Here is an 18,189-nt window from a genome sequence, read left to right on the forward strand (position 1 = left end):
TAGAAAAGTCTCCCTCTCTAAAGTGTTCAGGTTGTTTCATAGACCGGTCACTCTTCATGGACACACAGCTGGGTACAGGGGAGGCTGGTCTCTCCTGCTTGATTGGGCTTCAACACAACAGAGACAAACATTACGTCTCTCATCTACTCTGAGCTCAGATGGGGAAACAAGAGTTTCATTCCAAAACGCTATATATCCATTTTCAGAAATGTTGGTAAATTAGCTTTTAATGTTTAAAGAAATTATTAAACCACTACAAGGCTTTATAAAGGTGTCTAAATTGGGTAATTTCCACTTTAAAATGTCAGACTTGATTTTCCCTGATGAAAAATGTATGAACCCCTACAGAAAATATCCCTTAATTATAATCCACCTAAAAATACACATTTGCTATTGCTGCAGGATTATGTTCCTGCTGTGAGAAACAGGGTCAAATTAAGATATGGCATCTGTAAATGCATTCATCTTAAGGTAGCTAGGTGTGACGACCACGTATCACAGTCAAATATACAGGATACGAATATTACATTCCAGCTAAACAATGGTTTTAAATCACATCTCAAATCTACAATAGTTACATTGAAGGTAACAATTAGTAATCATTTCTGATGAAAAATCACAAATGTGATTTTCTTTTCTCCTATATAGCATTTTCTAATATAAATTCTTAAACAATATTTTCAGCTCACCTCTTAGTTTTGGTGTCATGTTCCCCAGAGAGACTCATTTTAGAGGCAGGGCCCTCCTCCTCTCTCAATCCAGAGTGACCCATTTTAGACCACTGACCCCTAAACATGAGATCAAGCATGTTGGTTGTGGTGAACACAGTGACAACTAATTATTGAATGTCAATTGTTCTCTTTTATTCATTATCTCTCAGAAATAAAACATTAACTAACAGACACATCCAAACAGTCAGGTGATTTAATGCAATTACCTTTTCTAGCCCAATGACTACTCAAAACCCACCAACAAGGCCTGAAAACTAGGCCAAAACATAGCCCCTGATAGGCCTACATCTTATTTCAGACAGCCTCCAGTAGCCTGGGCAACATGTAGGCAAGATGTAAGCTGAATGATTTAGCAGCTTGCTTAGTTCAAATTGACAGATTCATTTATTTAACATGAATAGCAAGACGATGTTGAGGTAGGAAGTGCTTCTGTTGCCCAGTAGCCTGCTGGAATAGGCTACTGAGGATGGGGTCGTAATTTCAATCAATGAATCAAATATTAATAATATGGATATGAACTGAATAGGCCCATGCTTGTCAACAACAGCCAGGTTATTTCTTTACCTGTAGCCTAATCTGGCTGACTGTTACCTTCAATCTAATGCATTCTAACATCTGATCAGCAATTGCAATAGAACTGTGACCATGGTGACACTTGATAACTTCCAATTGAATTAACTAAACACGGCCATTAATAATTACATAATAACACGAGGCTACAACAACAATAAACTGAAGTTAAAGGCTATTTATTACATCTGTTTGCCAGCTCCAGGTTGGCTACACAAGTGGCACAAAATGATTTGCAACGACTCCAGTCATTTCAACATATTTATAGTATAAAATGGCAGGCTACAGTTGCCTAGACAGGCATAACAATGAATAGGCTACTTGATGGCCAACATATCTATCATTCTCCACATTTAATGTCAGTTTCATTGTGGAATTTTTCTCATAACAGAAGCACATGATGGAGTTCCATAACTTCCATTTTCAAAATGTACACTCGAGAGACCCAAGAACTGAGCATGTGTAAAAACCTTCGCATGATATGGTTTTCCATAAGCAAAGTCGACATTAGATTTCAGTTTAAACCACCTCCGACAGAATGTATCTAACGTGCTCTAGAGCGCCTAAAGTAGTTTTCCTGTGATTTGTCGCCTTATTTCTTGATGTGCATCAGTTCTACAGCGTTAATATGTTTCATGGAATAAGGGTTGTAAAATAGGTGTCTCCATAATGACAATGATAATAGCCTACCTGATAACACATAGACCTACTGATTAGTTTCCACTTTGAAAACTGCTGTCTGTCAGCAAATAAGCACAAGTAGCAGTTCTACTAACTAATAATATCTCATTCCAGGTATTCATTCTTACTCTGTCCTTTAGAATAGATTATTGTTTAGAAATACTTACTTTATTTTTCAGTTCTCTCCATATAGTGTTTTCTGCTCTGTCATCTCCAAATGGATCCTGTACAGAAGAAACATTTACTTTCAGTTTCATCTCAGCCGCCTCCCCACCCTGATAATCAAGTGTTTTATTGGTATCTTCCACTAGAGGGCAGTAAACCCCTGCTGTACCAGCCACCACGTTGACATGCACACCAATATCCCGATATTATTCAGGATACTTCAGTATTCTGTTTTTGAGTTGATGCATGTTCACATCTTATCCCTGTTACAGATGTTTCTGAGGTCTGCTCAGGCTCAGTTTCACAAATCATATGTGATTATGTTTTCATCTGATTATCAAAAATATCCCTTCAAAAAGTAGGCCACCAGTTTGATCCACCGTAATAATGGATTTAGCTGATTCTCTGTACAGGACCGTATAGCCTACTGGTTACTTTCACCCCTAATTTAGATACGTTTCTGCTTATAATTAGCCACATTTGGTCGGCCATTTGTTTGTCAACTATAGTTTGATACATGCAGCTTCTCTTCTGTTATAACGTGTTGCCCCAGAAGACTAAATAAAGTACTGGTCACCAGAATAATGTCGTACATTGACAGAATGAATGCATTAGTCATCTAGTTAAAACTACTAAAGTTCAGCGTTTCGTTTAGGGACCGGGAGAAAACGCAATAACTCCAAAACAGTGGAAAGATTGGTACTATGCAAAATGTCCAAATGTCATCGGTTTGAACGGTTTAATAACGTTGATAAGGTTGAAAATACTGTTTGCATAATAGTGTCAAAAATAACACCTTACAGTCTCATTCACATTATCTCAAGAGATACTGAAATGAATAACATTTATCGACCCCTGTTCCCCAGACAAAATGAACATTTGTTGTATCATTTAAATGCAAGAAATACATAATTCTGCAGGAGTTCATATAATATTAGGTTACAGGCCTACAGTCAGTGTCCAGATTTCAGTTACTATTCCATGTAACCCATATGAAAATGCATCACATTCCCTTTCAGGATCCATATTTTGGTATTTTTAAGGTAAATGATGAAGACTGCTGTCTATCGAAACGTTGGTTATCAGGTTATTACATTATTTCATCTGAGATCATAGAGTGAGACTCTCCTTTTCTTTTACAAGTGTTCTCCTCTGTTAGCCAGCACCTCTCCTAAACAGGTGTTCTACTCTGTTAGCCAGCACCTCTCCTAAACAGGTGTTCTACTCTGTTAGCCAGCACCTCTCCTAAACAGGTGTTCTACTCTGCTAGCCAGCACCTCTCCTAAACAGGTGTTCTACTCTGTTAGCCAGCACCTCTCCTAAACAGGTGTTCTCCTCTGTTAGCCAGCACCTCTCCTAAACAGGTGTTCTCCTCTGTTAGCCAGCACCTCTCCTAAACAGGTGTTCTACTCTGTTACCCAGCACCTCTCCTAAACAGGTGTTCTACTCTGTTAGCCAGCACCTCTCCTAAACAGGTGTTCTCCTCTAATAGCCAGCACCTCTCCTAAACAGGTGTTCTACTCTGTTACCCAGCACCTCTCCTAAACAGGTGTTCTACTCTGTTAGCCAGCACCTCTCCTAAACAGGTGTTCTCCTCTGTTAGCCAGCACCTCTCCTAAACAGGTGTTCTACTCTGTTAGCCAGCACCTCTCCTAAACAGGTGTTCTACTCTGTTAGCCAGCACCTCTCCTAAACAGGTGTTCTCCTCTGTTAGCCAGCACCTCTCCTAAACAGGTGTTCTCCTCTGTCAGCCAGCACCTCTCCTAAACAGGTGTTCTACTCTGTTACCCAGCACCTCTCCTAAACAGGTGTTCTCCTCTGCTACCCAGCACCTCTCCTAAACAGGTGTTCTACTCTGTTAGCCAGCACCTCTCCTAAACAGGTGTTCTCCTCTGCTACCCAGCACCTCTCCCAAACAGGTGTTCTACTCTGCTAGCCAGCACCTCTCCTAAACAGGTGTTCTACTCTGTTAGCCAGCACCTCTCCTAAACAGGTGTTCTACTCTGCTAGCCAGCACCTCTCCTAAACAGGTGTTCTATTCTGCTACCCAGCACCTCTCCTAAACAGGTGTTCTACTCTGTTAGCCAGCACCTCTCCTAAACAGGTGTTCTACTCTGCTAGCCAGCACCTCTCCTAAACAGGTGTTCTCCTCTGTTAGCCAGCACCTCTCCTAAACAGGTGTTCTACTCTGTTAGCCAGCACCTCTCCTAAACAGGTGTTCTACTCTGTTACCCAGCACCTCTCCTAAACAGGTGTTCTACTCTGTTACCCAGCACCTCTCCTAAACAGGTGTGTGTTTCTTTCGCCTCCAGTCTAAGGTAAAGGACACCTGACTTTATATTTAAAGCCTTTTGGAATACACATTTTACACTAAATAAGAACTGATATTTCCTGGGGCAGAAAAGTCTCCGCATGGTAGGAATGGCCCAGCAGCACTGTTTCAACTGCAGTCATGGCCTCACCCATTTATATACCAATAGTAACCAGAGGGTGGCGCTAACTGTCAGTTGCATGTGATTGCAGTAACTCCTGACATTGTGCCAAAGCTTGCTCTTACATTATTTTAGCTAAACTTAGTCGACATTAGAATGCAGTATTTCTTGATGTGCATCAGTTCTACAGCGTTAATATGTTTTATGGAATAAGGGTTGTTAAATAGGTGTCTCCATAATGACAATGATAATAGCCTACCTTATATCTCATTCCAGGTATTCATTCTCTTACTCTGTCCTTTAGAATAGATTATTATTCAGATTATTGTTCAGAAATACTTCTTTTATTTTTCAGTTCTCTCCATATAGTGTTTTCTGCTCTGTCATCTCCAAATGGATCCTGTACTTTCAGTTTCAGCTCAGCCGTCTCCCCACCCTGATAATCAAGTGTTTTATTGGTATATTCCACTAGATGGCAGTAAACACCTGCTGTAACTAGACTACGACTATGTGTTCGGTTTCATGCATGCAGTTTCCCAGAGGAGGAGTGCTGATCTAGGATCAGGTCCCCCCTGTCCATCTAATCTGTTTCATTATGATCTAAAAGGCAAAACTGATCCCAGATCAGTACTCCTACTCTTTATGAATACTGTCACAGGTGACTCCTCAAGATGAGGCTCATGATTTATAAGTTATATTCTTTAAGAATCAATTGATATCATTAATTGAACTGCTTTGCCATGAACAGATCTGTGAGGTCTTAACTTAAAGGTGCTATATAGACTTTATGATTATTTAAATGGGGTTGAACTTTCATCCCATCAGATTGTGTAAAGGATTTTATGAGTTCAGAAAAATACTGACTTGGAAGCATCTCTCTGACCTCACCCTGCTGAAACACACTCAAGTAAAGACCACATAGCTACAGTTATATGCTTTTCTTTTTTTACCCACTTTTACAGTCAATGTATGGACTGGTATCCATATGACTCAGTGGAAAATACAGACTAGTTAGCCATCTCCCAATAGATGGATCCCACGCAGAACTTTCAGCAATGCAGCATCTTCAGTAAGCGAGTATTCCAGACACTCTCTTCTTATGAACCAGTTGCTATTAAATGAAGGTTTTTGGACAGAAAACCTGCGGCTACGGTAGGATTCTAGGCTAATCTGGGCTGGCACCTCTGTTCCAAGATAGTCAGGAACAGTCGGAGGTGGAGGGGGGTGTGGAGCCATTATCCTGGCGGTGCTTGTGGAAGGGTGGGTAGGCTCTGCACACGGAGATAACTGGAGCTCGGCTGCATCATCACTGTTGGGCTTGCCGGCGGCCTCGCTGGTTTGATGATGCTGCTGCTGCTCATCACTCTCCTTTGGCTTTGTTTGGCAACTTTTTGTCCCATTGTCTGAAGAAGCCTATTGTGGTGAAACGTCAGGAGTACGTTTTGTTTTTAGAAACTTTTAAATGAGCCACATGGATGCTAACTGGGGACTCAGCTAAAACTAGACAAATACACCTTTTTATTTTGGTATTTTGGGGACCAAATAAATGTATACCAACAGTGGGCAATTCCCAGCAAAAGCATGGAGCTCCAACTCTCTAGTGGAGAATAGAGGGAGTATTCCCCTTGGAGAATCCAGAGTGGCTCACTGAAGAAAAACATATTGGAGAATAACAACAATCTCAATCTGAAGCTACAAAGAAAAAAGGGGAATTCCTCTGAAAATCAGGAACACCATTCTTCCCCCTGCCCCACCTATTGTCCCTGTATGAATATTAGTTGGCATCTAATTGAAGAACATACTGCTTTATAGATCCCAGCCTGACAAACAATTGTTTGGGCCTTACTTTGAGCACTTTGCACTGTGCCTCCATTGAGTCTCCATTTTCAAGCAGTACAGAGAAACGCCCTCTAGATAACAGCAGAGGCCTGCTCTTGGATCTACCCTGTCTAACCACCAGTTTAGTGACCTTGTTCCATCAATATGTCCATACTACTTCACAACCGATTTGAGGTCTTGACCAGCAATGTCCCATTGGGCTCAACCAAGCCGAGAGTGAGGTTCTAGAAAGATGACTGACTTTTATACCAACTCCTAAACAGGTGGACTGCGGGGAGCTCCGGAGGGATCTACACTTCTATCAGAGAAGATTGAAGTTATTAGATCATTTTGATTATGAAACAGATTTTCCTCATATACTATTTCCAAACCCCTCACATTGGGAACCTCAGTTGGAGTCAGTGTCAGAAACTATACAGACTGTTATACGTAGGGATGTGGCTTCCTTTTCACAATTCAGAACCATACCTGTATATCAGCTTAACCTTACACATTTTTCAAAAAATCAAGCTCTAGAAACATTGAACATCAGAATATAGTGATTAAACCAGCAGATAAGGGGCCTCAGATTGTTGTAATGGATAAAGTGAATATCTTCTTGAAGCCAATAGCCAATAGGATAATGGTAAACACTATGTTCCATTGTCCCACTCAACACAACCGGAAAACACAAAGATTAATCCAGGAGATAGTGAGTAAACTATATGAGGATAAGTACATTACAGATAAACAGAAGGTCTATCTTTTTGGGGAAGATTCTCCAAGGCCTAGGCTGTTTTACTTACTGCCCAAAATACATATCTCCTGAGACGTTGGCGGTTTCCCTACGGCTGACCAATAGTAAGTGATTGTGTCTCAGAATCTTCCTGTATTGCTGATTATATTGACTTTTATATCAACCCTCTATCCCAGAAACAGCCCAGGTATGTTAAGGATAGTTATGAATGCAGGGTTTATTACTATTGTATTACTCTTTATATTAACTTAGCTACCGACTTGTTCTATTGTTGTTGTCAAGAGGTTAACCTGCTAGTCAGCATTTCATTGCACTGTTAACTCCATGTATATGACAAATAAACCAACTTGAACTTAGAAGGGAAGGGGGAGGGCAGCCAGACAGTTAGGGGAAAAGATGTCCAGCTAAATTACAGTATGTGTCCTCAAATGTTCTGTCATCTAAACATCTCACATTAGCTGGAAGAACTGACAAATGAAATGAATCATAGAGGTCTTATAACTTATTCCATTCTACAGGTCCATTGTTTTGTCTCATGTCACTTTATATTCATATACCCCGGGGACCATGTAGCTGTATTGAAATCACCTTGTTTTATAACCTCCTTTGTTGCTCAGTGGTACTTCAATTGGCCGGACCATGCCCAATTCTTTCACACGGTAATGCTCCAGCATCCACTCAGAGTTTATGCATCTAATGCATTCCTCAAATACTGCAGAGTTGTTAAGCAAGTCCCATCTTCATCCACATGTATTTGCTTATTTGTAAGATGAAACCTGAGGGGATCACTGTAGTGTGTCATAAATGCATCCAAAATGGTTCTGAGGTCCTCAACAATGCTATTCTGTACCGTAGCTGGGATGCAGTGTTCTTTGCTGATGTTCTAAATAAAAAGAAAAATATTATTTTTGAGACCTTCAATTAGCTTTTTTTTCTTCTTCCATACTTTTTCAATAAACGTTCATCAAATAAAACCCAGACTTTCCACTCCTTTCTGTTTCTCGAAGGTGGAAACTGAGCGCGAATGCGCATGTGTCAATTGATTATCCAATGACGTAGGCCTAGGTGTCCAAATACTCATGGTCCAATCAAATCCTACGGAGACCGTCTGGGCCCGGTTTCCCAAAAGCATCTTAAGGCTAAGTTTATCAGTAGAACCTTTGTAGGAGCATTGTTAAATCTCCGAGCTGTTTCCCCAAAAACCATCGTTACTAAAGTTCAAGTGCACCTGAAAACGCTCATTATTTACCGACTGCCTCAGATCACTCGTAGAACAGCCAAGTGCGTCGTTAGATGCGTTGTTTCACTACTGCGTCTCTTCATGCACAGAAGACCTCCACTAAACATAAAATCAACATGTTTTATCTGTCTCTCTGTGACCGCCGATAACTTCACAACGAAGTTGGACTACAAATACAACGTTGCCAATATCTTTGCAATTGTTACAAACAAGCGAAGGATAAAAAAGACGCTTGAAATGAAAAGCGAGATGACTGCATTAAAAGATAAATGGCCTATTTGGAGCAGGCATGTCGGGGGAGAGCACCGACAGCAGCAGCAGCACTTTCAGAGCAACGCTCTCAAACAGCGCGTCCTAATCCAGTGAAGGGGACACGCTACTTGATGACAGATCAATATGAGGAGACAGAACTGCTACTGCCGGTGTGATGAGAGAACTCTATCCGGTGGAATACGACGATACGAAGACTTCTTTCAGAGAGCGCTCCGTCAACCAGGCCCCAGTGGGCAGAGCTAGGCATGTTGGACTGGGACACGTTTTAATACCATAAAAAGACATGTTCTGTGTAGTCTAGTTACGCTAATATATTTGCAGTTAATTTCGTCTTTGACTTAATCAGTGAAATATGTTTGAGTAGTAAACAGAGAAACAACAAGGAGTCCCAGACAGTTCACAATAGAACATACCAGAGGAGGGCATCGGTTACTAGGCAACCTACATTATTGGGATCATCTGGGCTGGTTGCCAAAACAGACCATAAAAGGCCTTTACACGCGAAGGTCCGCGGTGGGTCTGTGGAAACTAGCTGATTATATTGGAGAAAGGTTTATAGCAGTGAATGGCATCTATTCATTTACTCTCATAGTATTTCTATGTAGAAGCAATATCAGCCAGGGAAACTAATTGTACTCACTTTATGATAGAACATTCAGACTTTTCTGCCTGACTGTGGCGTTATTTACCTGAATTGTTAGGATTTCCTGGTTGATCACAACAAAACTACCTAATTCGTTCAAATAGAGATAGAATGAAATGGTGTTTTCTTTGAAAAGATGGGCCTGGCCAGAATAGAACATTCCGGTTTCTGCTTGAGTGTGGCGCTACTTACCGCAATTTTCTGATTATCTTGTGACCAGAACAAAACTACTTATTTTACTCAACTAGAGATGTAAATAAAGGGTGTTTGTTTAAAAAGATGGGCCTGGCTGACATGAAAAATACATTAAGGGGAAAGGATCCACAGACACAGAGGCTGGTTATCTTTCTGAACATCTCTTTATTTACAATGCTGGTTGCCATGGTTAACACAAACACAGGACATTGAATGCTTCCTGCATTGACTCAGAAAAGTAACATAAGTAGTCCTACAGTATCTCAGAGAGGTCAAACAGGTGTGTGTTAGTCAGATTATCTGGTGTCCACAGCAACACTATTGATTATTCTCTACTCCCAGTGTATGTGGTGTCCTATGGTCTTAGTCTCACTAGTCTCTACTCCCAGTGTATGTGGTGTCCTATGGTCTTAGTCTCACTAGTCTCTACTCCCAGTGTATGTGGTGTCCTATGGTCTCACTAGTCTCACTAGTCTCTACTCCCAGTGTATGTGGTGTTATATGGTCTCACTAGTCTCTACTCCCAGTGTATGTGGTGTCCTATGGTCTTAGTCTCACTAGTCTCTACTCCCAGTGTATGTGGTGTCCTATGGTCTTAGTCTCACTAGTCTCTACTCCCAGTGTATGTGGTGTCCTATGGTCTTAGTCTCACTAGTCTCTACTCCCAGTGTATGTGGTGTCCTATGGTCTTAGTCTCACTAGTCTCTACTCCCAGTGTATGTGGTGTCCTATGGTCTTAGTCTCACTAGTCTCTACTCCCAGTGTATGTGGTGTCCTATGGTCTTAGTCTCACTAGTCTCTACTCCCAGTGTATGTGGTGTCCTATGGTCTTAGTCTCACTAGTCTCTACTCCCAGTGTATGTGGTGTCCTATGGTCTCACTAGCCTCTACTCCCAGTGTATGTGGTGTCCTATGGTCTTAGTCTCACTAGTCTCTACTCCCAGTGTATGTGGTGTCCTATGGTCTTAGTCTCACTAGTCTCTACTCCCAGTGTATGTGGTGTCCTATGGTCTCACTAGTCTCTACTCCCAGTGTATGTGGTGTCCTATGGTCTTAGTAAATCCTCTCACCAACCCTCATCTTTTCTCTCTGTCTCTCCTTCCGGAGGGGCTGAGGCTCCAGGACCGTGACTGAGGACACCCTGGCCTGACACCTGGACGTGCCTGGTCCAATCCGACCTGGACCCCTCTAACTGCTACCTGCCTGTCACTGCCTCCACTGAATCTGTCTCCCCCTCAAGTCGCTGACCCCCCCCCCCCACACACCCAGATACTTGGATTCTATTATTTACCGTGAGGTCTTTATGAAAATCCATCTGACCATAGGGTCATTTTTATAGTTTCTGGATCTTGTCAGAGCCTGCTGGCCATTAAAACTGGTATTGCTCTTTACTTATTGAAATGGGGAATAAAGGAAGACAATGCTTTCATTTTCAATGAAGACAAAATGAAGAAAAGGTTAGAGATGTAATGTATGATTTAATACGGCCTGTATCTCTGGTTAGAGATGTAATGAATGATTTAATACGGCCTGTATCTCTGGTTAGAGATGTATTGTATGATTTAATACGGCCTGTATCTCTGGTTAGAGATGTAATGTATGATTTAATACGGCCTGCATCTCTGGTTAGAGATGTAATGTATGATTTAATATGGCCTGTATCTCTGGTTAGAGATGTAATGTATGATTTAATACGGCCTGTATCTCTGGTTAGAGATGTAATGTATGATTTAATACGGCCTGTATCTCTGGTTAGAGATGTAATGTATGATTTAATACGGCCTGTATCTCTGTATTACAGCAAGTCAAACAGAGATGAGTGAAAACTGGAAGTGACTTCTTTCCCCAGTGATTTCCTAAGGCTGAGGTATTTAGTCAGTTATCAGTTGTTCCACACCAAAGCTAGATGAGGCTGAATGGCAACAACACCACACATGACTGAAATGCAACTAATTTATCTCATTAGTACATTAATATTCAGTCTATTGAATATTCCATCAATGAAAATATGGATTTCTTGGCTAGATTAATGTTTTATTAAACCTTCCAAAGCGACACACACCTATACAATAAAGGAAGTTTATCAAAATAAGTTATTGACGGGAAGATTCATTTACTACATCAATTATAGTCACAGCCTTTCCTCTTCATTTGATTAACTGGAGGAATGGGATGGAGAAATGATTTACAATAGGCAGGGTGGGGCTCAACTGGAGGAATGGGATGGAGAAATGATTTACAATAGGCAGGGTGGGGCTCAACTGGAGGAATGAGATGGAGAAATGATTTACAATAGGCAGGGTGGGGCTCAACTGGAGGAATGCGTCCCAAAGGGCACCCTATTCCCTAGAACGGTGTGGAACCCTGTGGGACCCTGTGGAACCCTGTGGGACCCTGTGGAACCCTGTGGGACCTTATGGAACCATGTGGGACCGTATGGAACCCTATGGAACCTATGAAACCCTGTGGAACCCTATGGAACCCTATGGAACCCTATAGAACCCTATGGAACCCTGTGGAACCCTATGGAACCCTGTGGAACCCTGTGGAACCCTATGGAACCCTGTGGAACCCTATGGAACCCTATGGAACCCTATGGAACCCTGTGGAACCCTATGGAACCCTATGGAACCCCATGGAACCCTGTGGAACCCTATGGAACCCTATGGAACCCTATGGAACCCTGTGGGCCCTGGCCAAAATGTTGATGAAGCCACCTGAAATTGGTTTGAGCTACTTTACACCATTAGTAAATCCCTGAGACCAGAAGAAATGTGCAAGTCCACATTTTGGTAGAAGGACAATGGATATGCAGCCAATGTTAATGGTCACACACCTTTGAGTCAAACTCTGCTTGTTCATTGTTATTCATGGTCTATGAAGTGCATTTAGTTGATTTGGTGTCCTTAGAGAAAATGAGGAGGCTTCAACAATGCCACACGTATTGTATGTATCTTCTCTTAAGGTGACAGAGGAAAGACCTATTGTTAAACAGAAGGGAGAGGTGTCCCAATGTCCTAACTGCCAGGGGAAAGACCTATTGTTAAACAGAAGGGAGAGGTGTCCCAATGTCCTAACTGCCAGGGAAAAGACCTATTGTTAAACAGAAGGGAGAGGTGTCCCGATGTCCTAACTGCCAGGGGAAAGACCTATTGTTAAACAGAAGGGAGAGGTGTCCCAATGTCCTAACTGCCAGGGGAAAGACCTATTGTTAAACAGAAGGGAGAGGTGTCCCAATGTCCTAACTGCCAGGGGAAAGACCTATTGTTAAACAGAAGGGAGAGGTGTCCCAATGTCCTAACTGCCAGGGGAAAGACCTATTTTTAAACAGAAGGGAGAGGTGTCCCAATGTCCTAACTGCCAGGGGAAAGACCTATTGTTAAACAGAAGGGAGAGGTGTCCCAATGTCCTAACTGCCAGGGGAAAGACCTATTGTTAAACAGAAGGGAGAGGTGTCCCAATGACCTAACTGCCAGGGGAAAGACATATTGTTAAACAGAAGGGAGAGGTGTCCCAATGTCCTAACTGCCAGGGGAAAGACCTATTGTTAAACAGAAGGGAGAGGTGTCCCAATGTCCTAACTGCCAGGGGAAAGACCTATTGTTAAACAGAAGGGAGAGGTGTCCCAATGTCCTAACTGCCAGGGGAAAGACCTATTGTTAAACAGAAGGGAGACGTGTCCCAATGTCCTAACTGCCAGAGGAAAGACCTATTGTTAAACAGAAGGGAGAGGTGTCCCAATGTCCTAACTGCCAGGGGAAAGACCTATTGTTAAACAGAAGGGAGAGGTGTCCCAATGTCCTAACTGCCAGGGGAAAGACCTATTGTTAAACAGAAGGGAGAGGTGTCCCAATGTCCTAAATGCCAGAGGAAAGACCTATTGTTAAACAGAAGGGAGAGGTGTCCCAATGTCCTAACTGCCAGGGGAAAGACCTATTGTTAAACAGAAGGGAGAGGTGTCCCAATGTCCTAAATGCCAGAGGAAAGACCTATTGTTAAACAGAAGGGAGAGGTGTCCCAATGTCCTAACTGCCAGGGTAAATACATATTGTTAAACAGAAGGCAGAGGTGTCCCAATGTCCTAACTGGCCAGGGGAAAGACCTATTGTTAAACAGAAGGGAGAGGTGTCCCAATGTCCTAACTGCCAGGGGAAAGACCTATTGTTAAACAGAAGGCAGAGGTGTCCCAATGTCCTAACTGGCCAGGGGAAAGACCTATTGTTAAACAGAAGGGAGAGGTGTCCCAATGTCCTAACTGCCAGGGGAAAGACCTATTGTTAAACAGAAGGGAGAGGTGGAATTCTGGCTGTGCCATTCAGGAAGTGAATTATAAATCTGTGAAGGTACAATTATAATGATGGAGCTGTCTATGAATCATCCCAATGTCAATTATTTAAAAGCGATGAATCTCAACACTAGCCGTCAGTTATTAAGGCAAAGTATGGAATTATTTTTCAGACCTCAGAACCCTGGGAGTTGGTGGGAATGGACCTGGTGGGGCCACTTGTACCCAACAGTGGTAACTACACCTACATCTGCACAATGGGGGACTACTTCACCAGGTGTATGAATGGAACCGTTCAAAGGTAGGTACTAAGACTGTATACAGTGACAACCTGCTATACATTCTAAGTATTGAGGTGTACAATCTGGCCTCTACCATGTCTGTCAGATGTCCAACAATTGTACTTGTATTTTCAGGACCCTCTGGAGGATGAGCAGCCTGAAAGGTGGCCTGAATGTTTGGGCTGAGGACCAAGAAGCAGATGAAAACTGGGTATTCTCCCTTCTTCCTCCTCTTTGGGAAAGAGGGGAGGTACCCAACGAGGTCCCTCGCACATTTTAGGAAGTCATTGATCTGGAGCCTCCTCAGAGGAGGAAGGGGAGGACCATCCTCCTCCCTGAATTTCATAAAAATAAAATCATTTTTAGATAAAACTATACTAAATATAATCACATATCACCAAATAATTATTTAAAACAAATTATTTTGCAAAGAAGGTCTGCATTAGCCTCAACGGCACTCTGTAGGGTAGCACCATGGTGTAGCCAGAGGACAGCTAGCTTCCATCCTCCTCTGGGTACATTGACTTCAATACAAAACCTAGGAGGCTCATGGTCCTCACCCCCTTCCATAGACTTACACAGTAACTATGACAGGAGGACGTCCTCCAACCTATCAGAGCACTTGCAGCATGAACAAACACGTTGTCCACCCAATCAAAGGACCAGAGAATGAATCTAGTACTGAAAGCATAAGCTACAGCTAGCTAGCACTACAGTGCTTAAAATGTGGTGAGTAGAGAGAGAGAGAGAAATATTGTCGTGTTTTTTCAGTTTCACTTACTTAGCTAGCAAATGCAGCTAGCTAGTTTAGCCTACTGAAACACTCTGCTCAAACAGAGGGATGCTATGTTAGCTGGCTGGTAATGACTATCCAACACAACACTGGAACTCTTCCAAGTCAAGGTCAAGCTTTTGGTTTTACAAATGTATTGCCACTGGGGCCCGCCGGTGTAACTGCTTACTGACTGTACACTGTAACATTACTGCATGATTGTAGAGGGTTTACTAATGCGTTAGTTCTATTAGCTATGCTGACTATGATGTTACTTTAGCTAATATGGTGACAACTATGTTGATTTTAAATATAAATATTAACAGTAAACACAAAGGGTGTGTAAAACAGTATGTTGGCTTGGCTGATAAAAAGGGTAGATTGAATTTCTCTTAGCAGTTGTGGCTCCCAGGTCTACAGCCAATCAAGGACTAGCTACCCATCCCCCACTGCTGCTCTCACCCCCCACCCCTCACCCCATCCCCTGACATCCTGGACTCTCAATAATCCCCTCCATGAAGACTGGGGGTCAGCCTGATGAACCAAACTACCCAATAATCCCCTCCATAAAGACTGGGGGTCAGCCCGATGAACCAAACTACCCAATAATCCCCTCCATGAAGACTGGGGGTCAGCCTGATGAACCAAACTACCCAATAATCCCCTCCATGAAGACTGGGGGTCAGCCTGATGAACCAAACTACCCAATAATCCACTCCATGAAGACTGGGGGTCAGCCTGATGAACCAAACTACCCAATAATCCCCTCCATGAAGACTGGGGGTCAGCCTGATGAACCAAACTACCCAATAATCCCCTCCATGAAGACTGGGGGTCAGCCTGATGAACCAAACTACCCAATAATCCTCTCCTCCATGAAGACTGGGGGATCAGCCTGATGAACCAAACTACTCAGTAATCTCCTCCATGAAGACTGGGGGATCAGCCTGATGAACCAAACTACTCAGTAATCTCCTCCATGAAGACTGGGGGATCAGCCTGATGAACCAAACTACTCAGTAATCTCCTCCATGAAGACTGGGGGATCAGCCTGATGAACCAAACTACTCAGTAATCTCCTCCATGAAGACTGGGGGATCAGCCTGATGAACCAAACTACTCAGTAATCTCCTCCATGAAGACTGGGGGTCAGCCTGATGAACCAAACTACTCAGTAATCTCCTCCATGAAGACTGGGGGATCAGCCTGATGAACCAAACTACTCAGTAATCTCCTCCATGAAGACTGGGGGTCAGCCTGATGAACCAAACTACTCAGTAATCTCCTCCATGAAGACTGGGGGTCAGCCTGATGAACCAAACTACTCAGTAATCTCCTCCATGAAGACTGGGGGATCAGCCTGATGAACCAAACTACTCAGTAATCTCCTCCATGAAGACTGGGGGTCAGCCTGATGAACCAAACTACTCAGTAATCTCCTCCATGAAGACTGGGGGTCAGCCTGATGAACCAAACTACTCAGTAATCTCCTCCATATAGCCCAACTCTCACACACACACATCCACACATGCACACACACACACTTACAAAAAAAAGTTTTGCGATTGCTGATCGGTTCATTTGTACATTTATGATTAATGGGTTTTGTTATCTGTTTTAACCAACCTTTTAATTTTTTTTTGTTTCTTTTTTTGTTTTTTGTTTTTTACTTATGTATTGTATATTGTTTTTTTTTGGTGTGGTTTCATTATAAGCCCTTCGGCTTCCAACCAGCACACCTCTTTTAATAATTTTTAAAACATCTGTATTGTTGTTTATCACTTATTTTCTTTGGCGCAAATAAATTAAACCTTAAACTGAACCTAAAATTAGGCAACAACAAAGAATAGACACACACACTAGTGGTGTGCGGGTCAGCTGTTCGTTCACCCGCACTGCCAGCAATTGCTAATAACCCATCCGCAACGCCCGACTATACAAGATAACGTGAAACTCGGATGGCCGCAGCCGATCCTAGAAGGCGCTGCATGGTCAATCTGTCTTCTGCATTGGCGGTGATACGGGCCTCTGCAGAAGTCAGGGCATTCATACTTATTGCGCTTTGTGGAACAGCACAGAGCTGTTGAGCAGTGCTGTTGTGAAGGAAGTTGGCAAGGAAGTGAGTTTGTGTTTATACAGGACCTCCCGCCCCCACCTACCGTCAACCAATCATGGCAATGCAAAGCTATACAGAGCCCTCCACATTGTTACAACATTTGGGAGGCGCACTGCAGATGTGGTAAGGAGCTCAATTTGGCCTCTGCGTGCCCCAGAGGCTCCGTAATTGTGTCACACCCTCCTCTGACCACATTTTCGGATCAAGCATAAGCTGGCTTTAACCCGCTAAAATAAAAATAAAATAGCGCTGTAGGCTACAGTCAGAGATGCTGGAACTATTTTTTGACAGGGTGTGCCTGATTTCGATATGTTTCTGCTTACAATTTCCAACATTTTGGTAGGTTATTTGTTAGTCAACTTGTCTATAATTAGATACATGCAGCTTCTCTTCTGCCATTATATGTTGCCCTAGAAGACTAAAGAAACCCTTGTTCACCAGAAGAATTTCATGAACGATAGAATGAATGCTTCAATCCATACTGAACCAAAATATAAAGGTAACATGTAAAATGTTGGTCCCATGTTTCATGAGATGAAATAAAAGATCCCAGAAATGTTCCATGTGCACAAAAATCGTATTTCTCTAAAATGCTGTGCACAAATGTGTTTACATATGAAAAGAGAACCATCCCGCTCTCCCAGAAGCTTGGCTGGTGTGTAAAACCAGCTAATTCAGACAAACACGCAACAGACAAGCTTCTGGGAGAGCGCAATGGTTCTCTTTTGATGAGTTACTATCCCCCTCCATCAGCAGCCCTGAACTCTGAACTCTGAACCATGTCTTTTGAAACTATCAGCAAGTTTACTGAGGCGAGAGCCCGAACGTTCACATTCAGCAAAGGAGATGCGGATAAAATTCTACTCCCTGGTGTTGGTAAAGTAGGGATATAGCTTTAAAACACTAAAGTGCATTATGGGTAACGTAGTAAGTTTACTTTAGTTTTTTTGATTAAATTGTTGTGGTGTGGAGGATGTAGCCGACCTGTGAGCCATGCTCTTTTCGCTCCGTTAGCCCACTATTTTATTTTGTCATTCAGACTACCTCAGTCAGTACAAGTTTAATAACTGTCAACTGCTTCAGTGGAATTCCAGACTAACTCGTCATTAGCAGTAGATAAGATCCCCAAATGTGGGATTTACCCCCCAGAGCATCTGTAAATTGCTCTGGCCCTGGAGCTAGCAAGTGAAGGAATTCCCTGAGCCGTCCCGACTACGGTCTGGAGGCAAG

General features: G+C 42.6%; 1 protein-coding gene across 1 annotated transcript in view; it reads right to left on the reverse strand.

Annotated features, from left to right (window-relative positions):
- The window catches only part of LOC311140806 (NACHT, LRR and PYD domains-containing protein 3-like), a gene marked incomplete at both ends in the record, with an annotated part of 31,187 nt that extends 13,447 nt beyond the window's left edge, over positions 1–17,740 (reverse strand). The window contains one exon of the mRNA XM_084176040.1: positions 17,697–17,740. Within this exon, the coding sequence (XP_084032166.1) occupies positions 17,697–17,740 (44 nt within the window). The remainder of the gene's footprint in view (positions 1–17,696) is intronic.
- Between the last annotated feature and the right edge of the window lie 449 nt (positions 17,741–18,189).

This window comes from Coregonus lavaretus (genome assembly GCF_964263955.1).
Source record: "Coregonus lavaretus genome assembly, chromosome: 2".
Lineage (NCBI taxonomy): Eukaryota > Metazoa > Chordata > Actinopteri > Salmoniformes > Salmonidae > Coregonus > Coregonus lavaretus.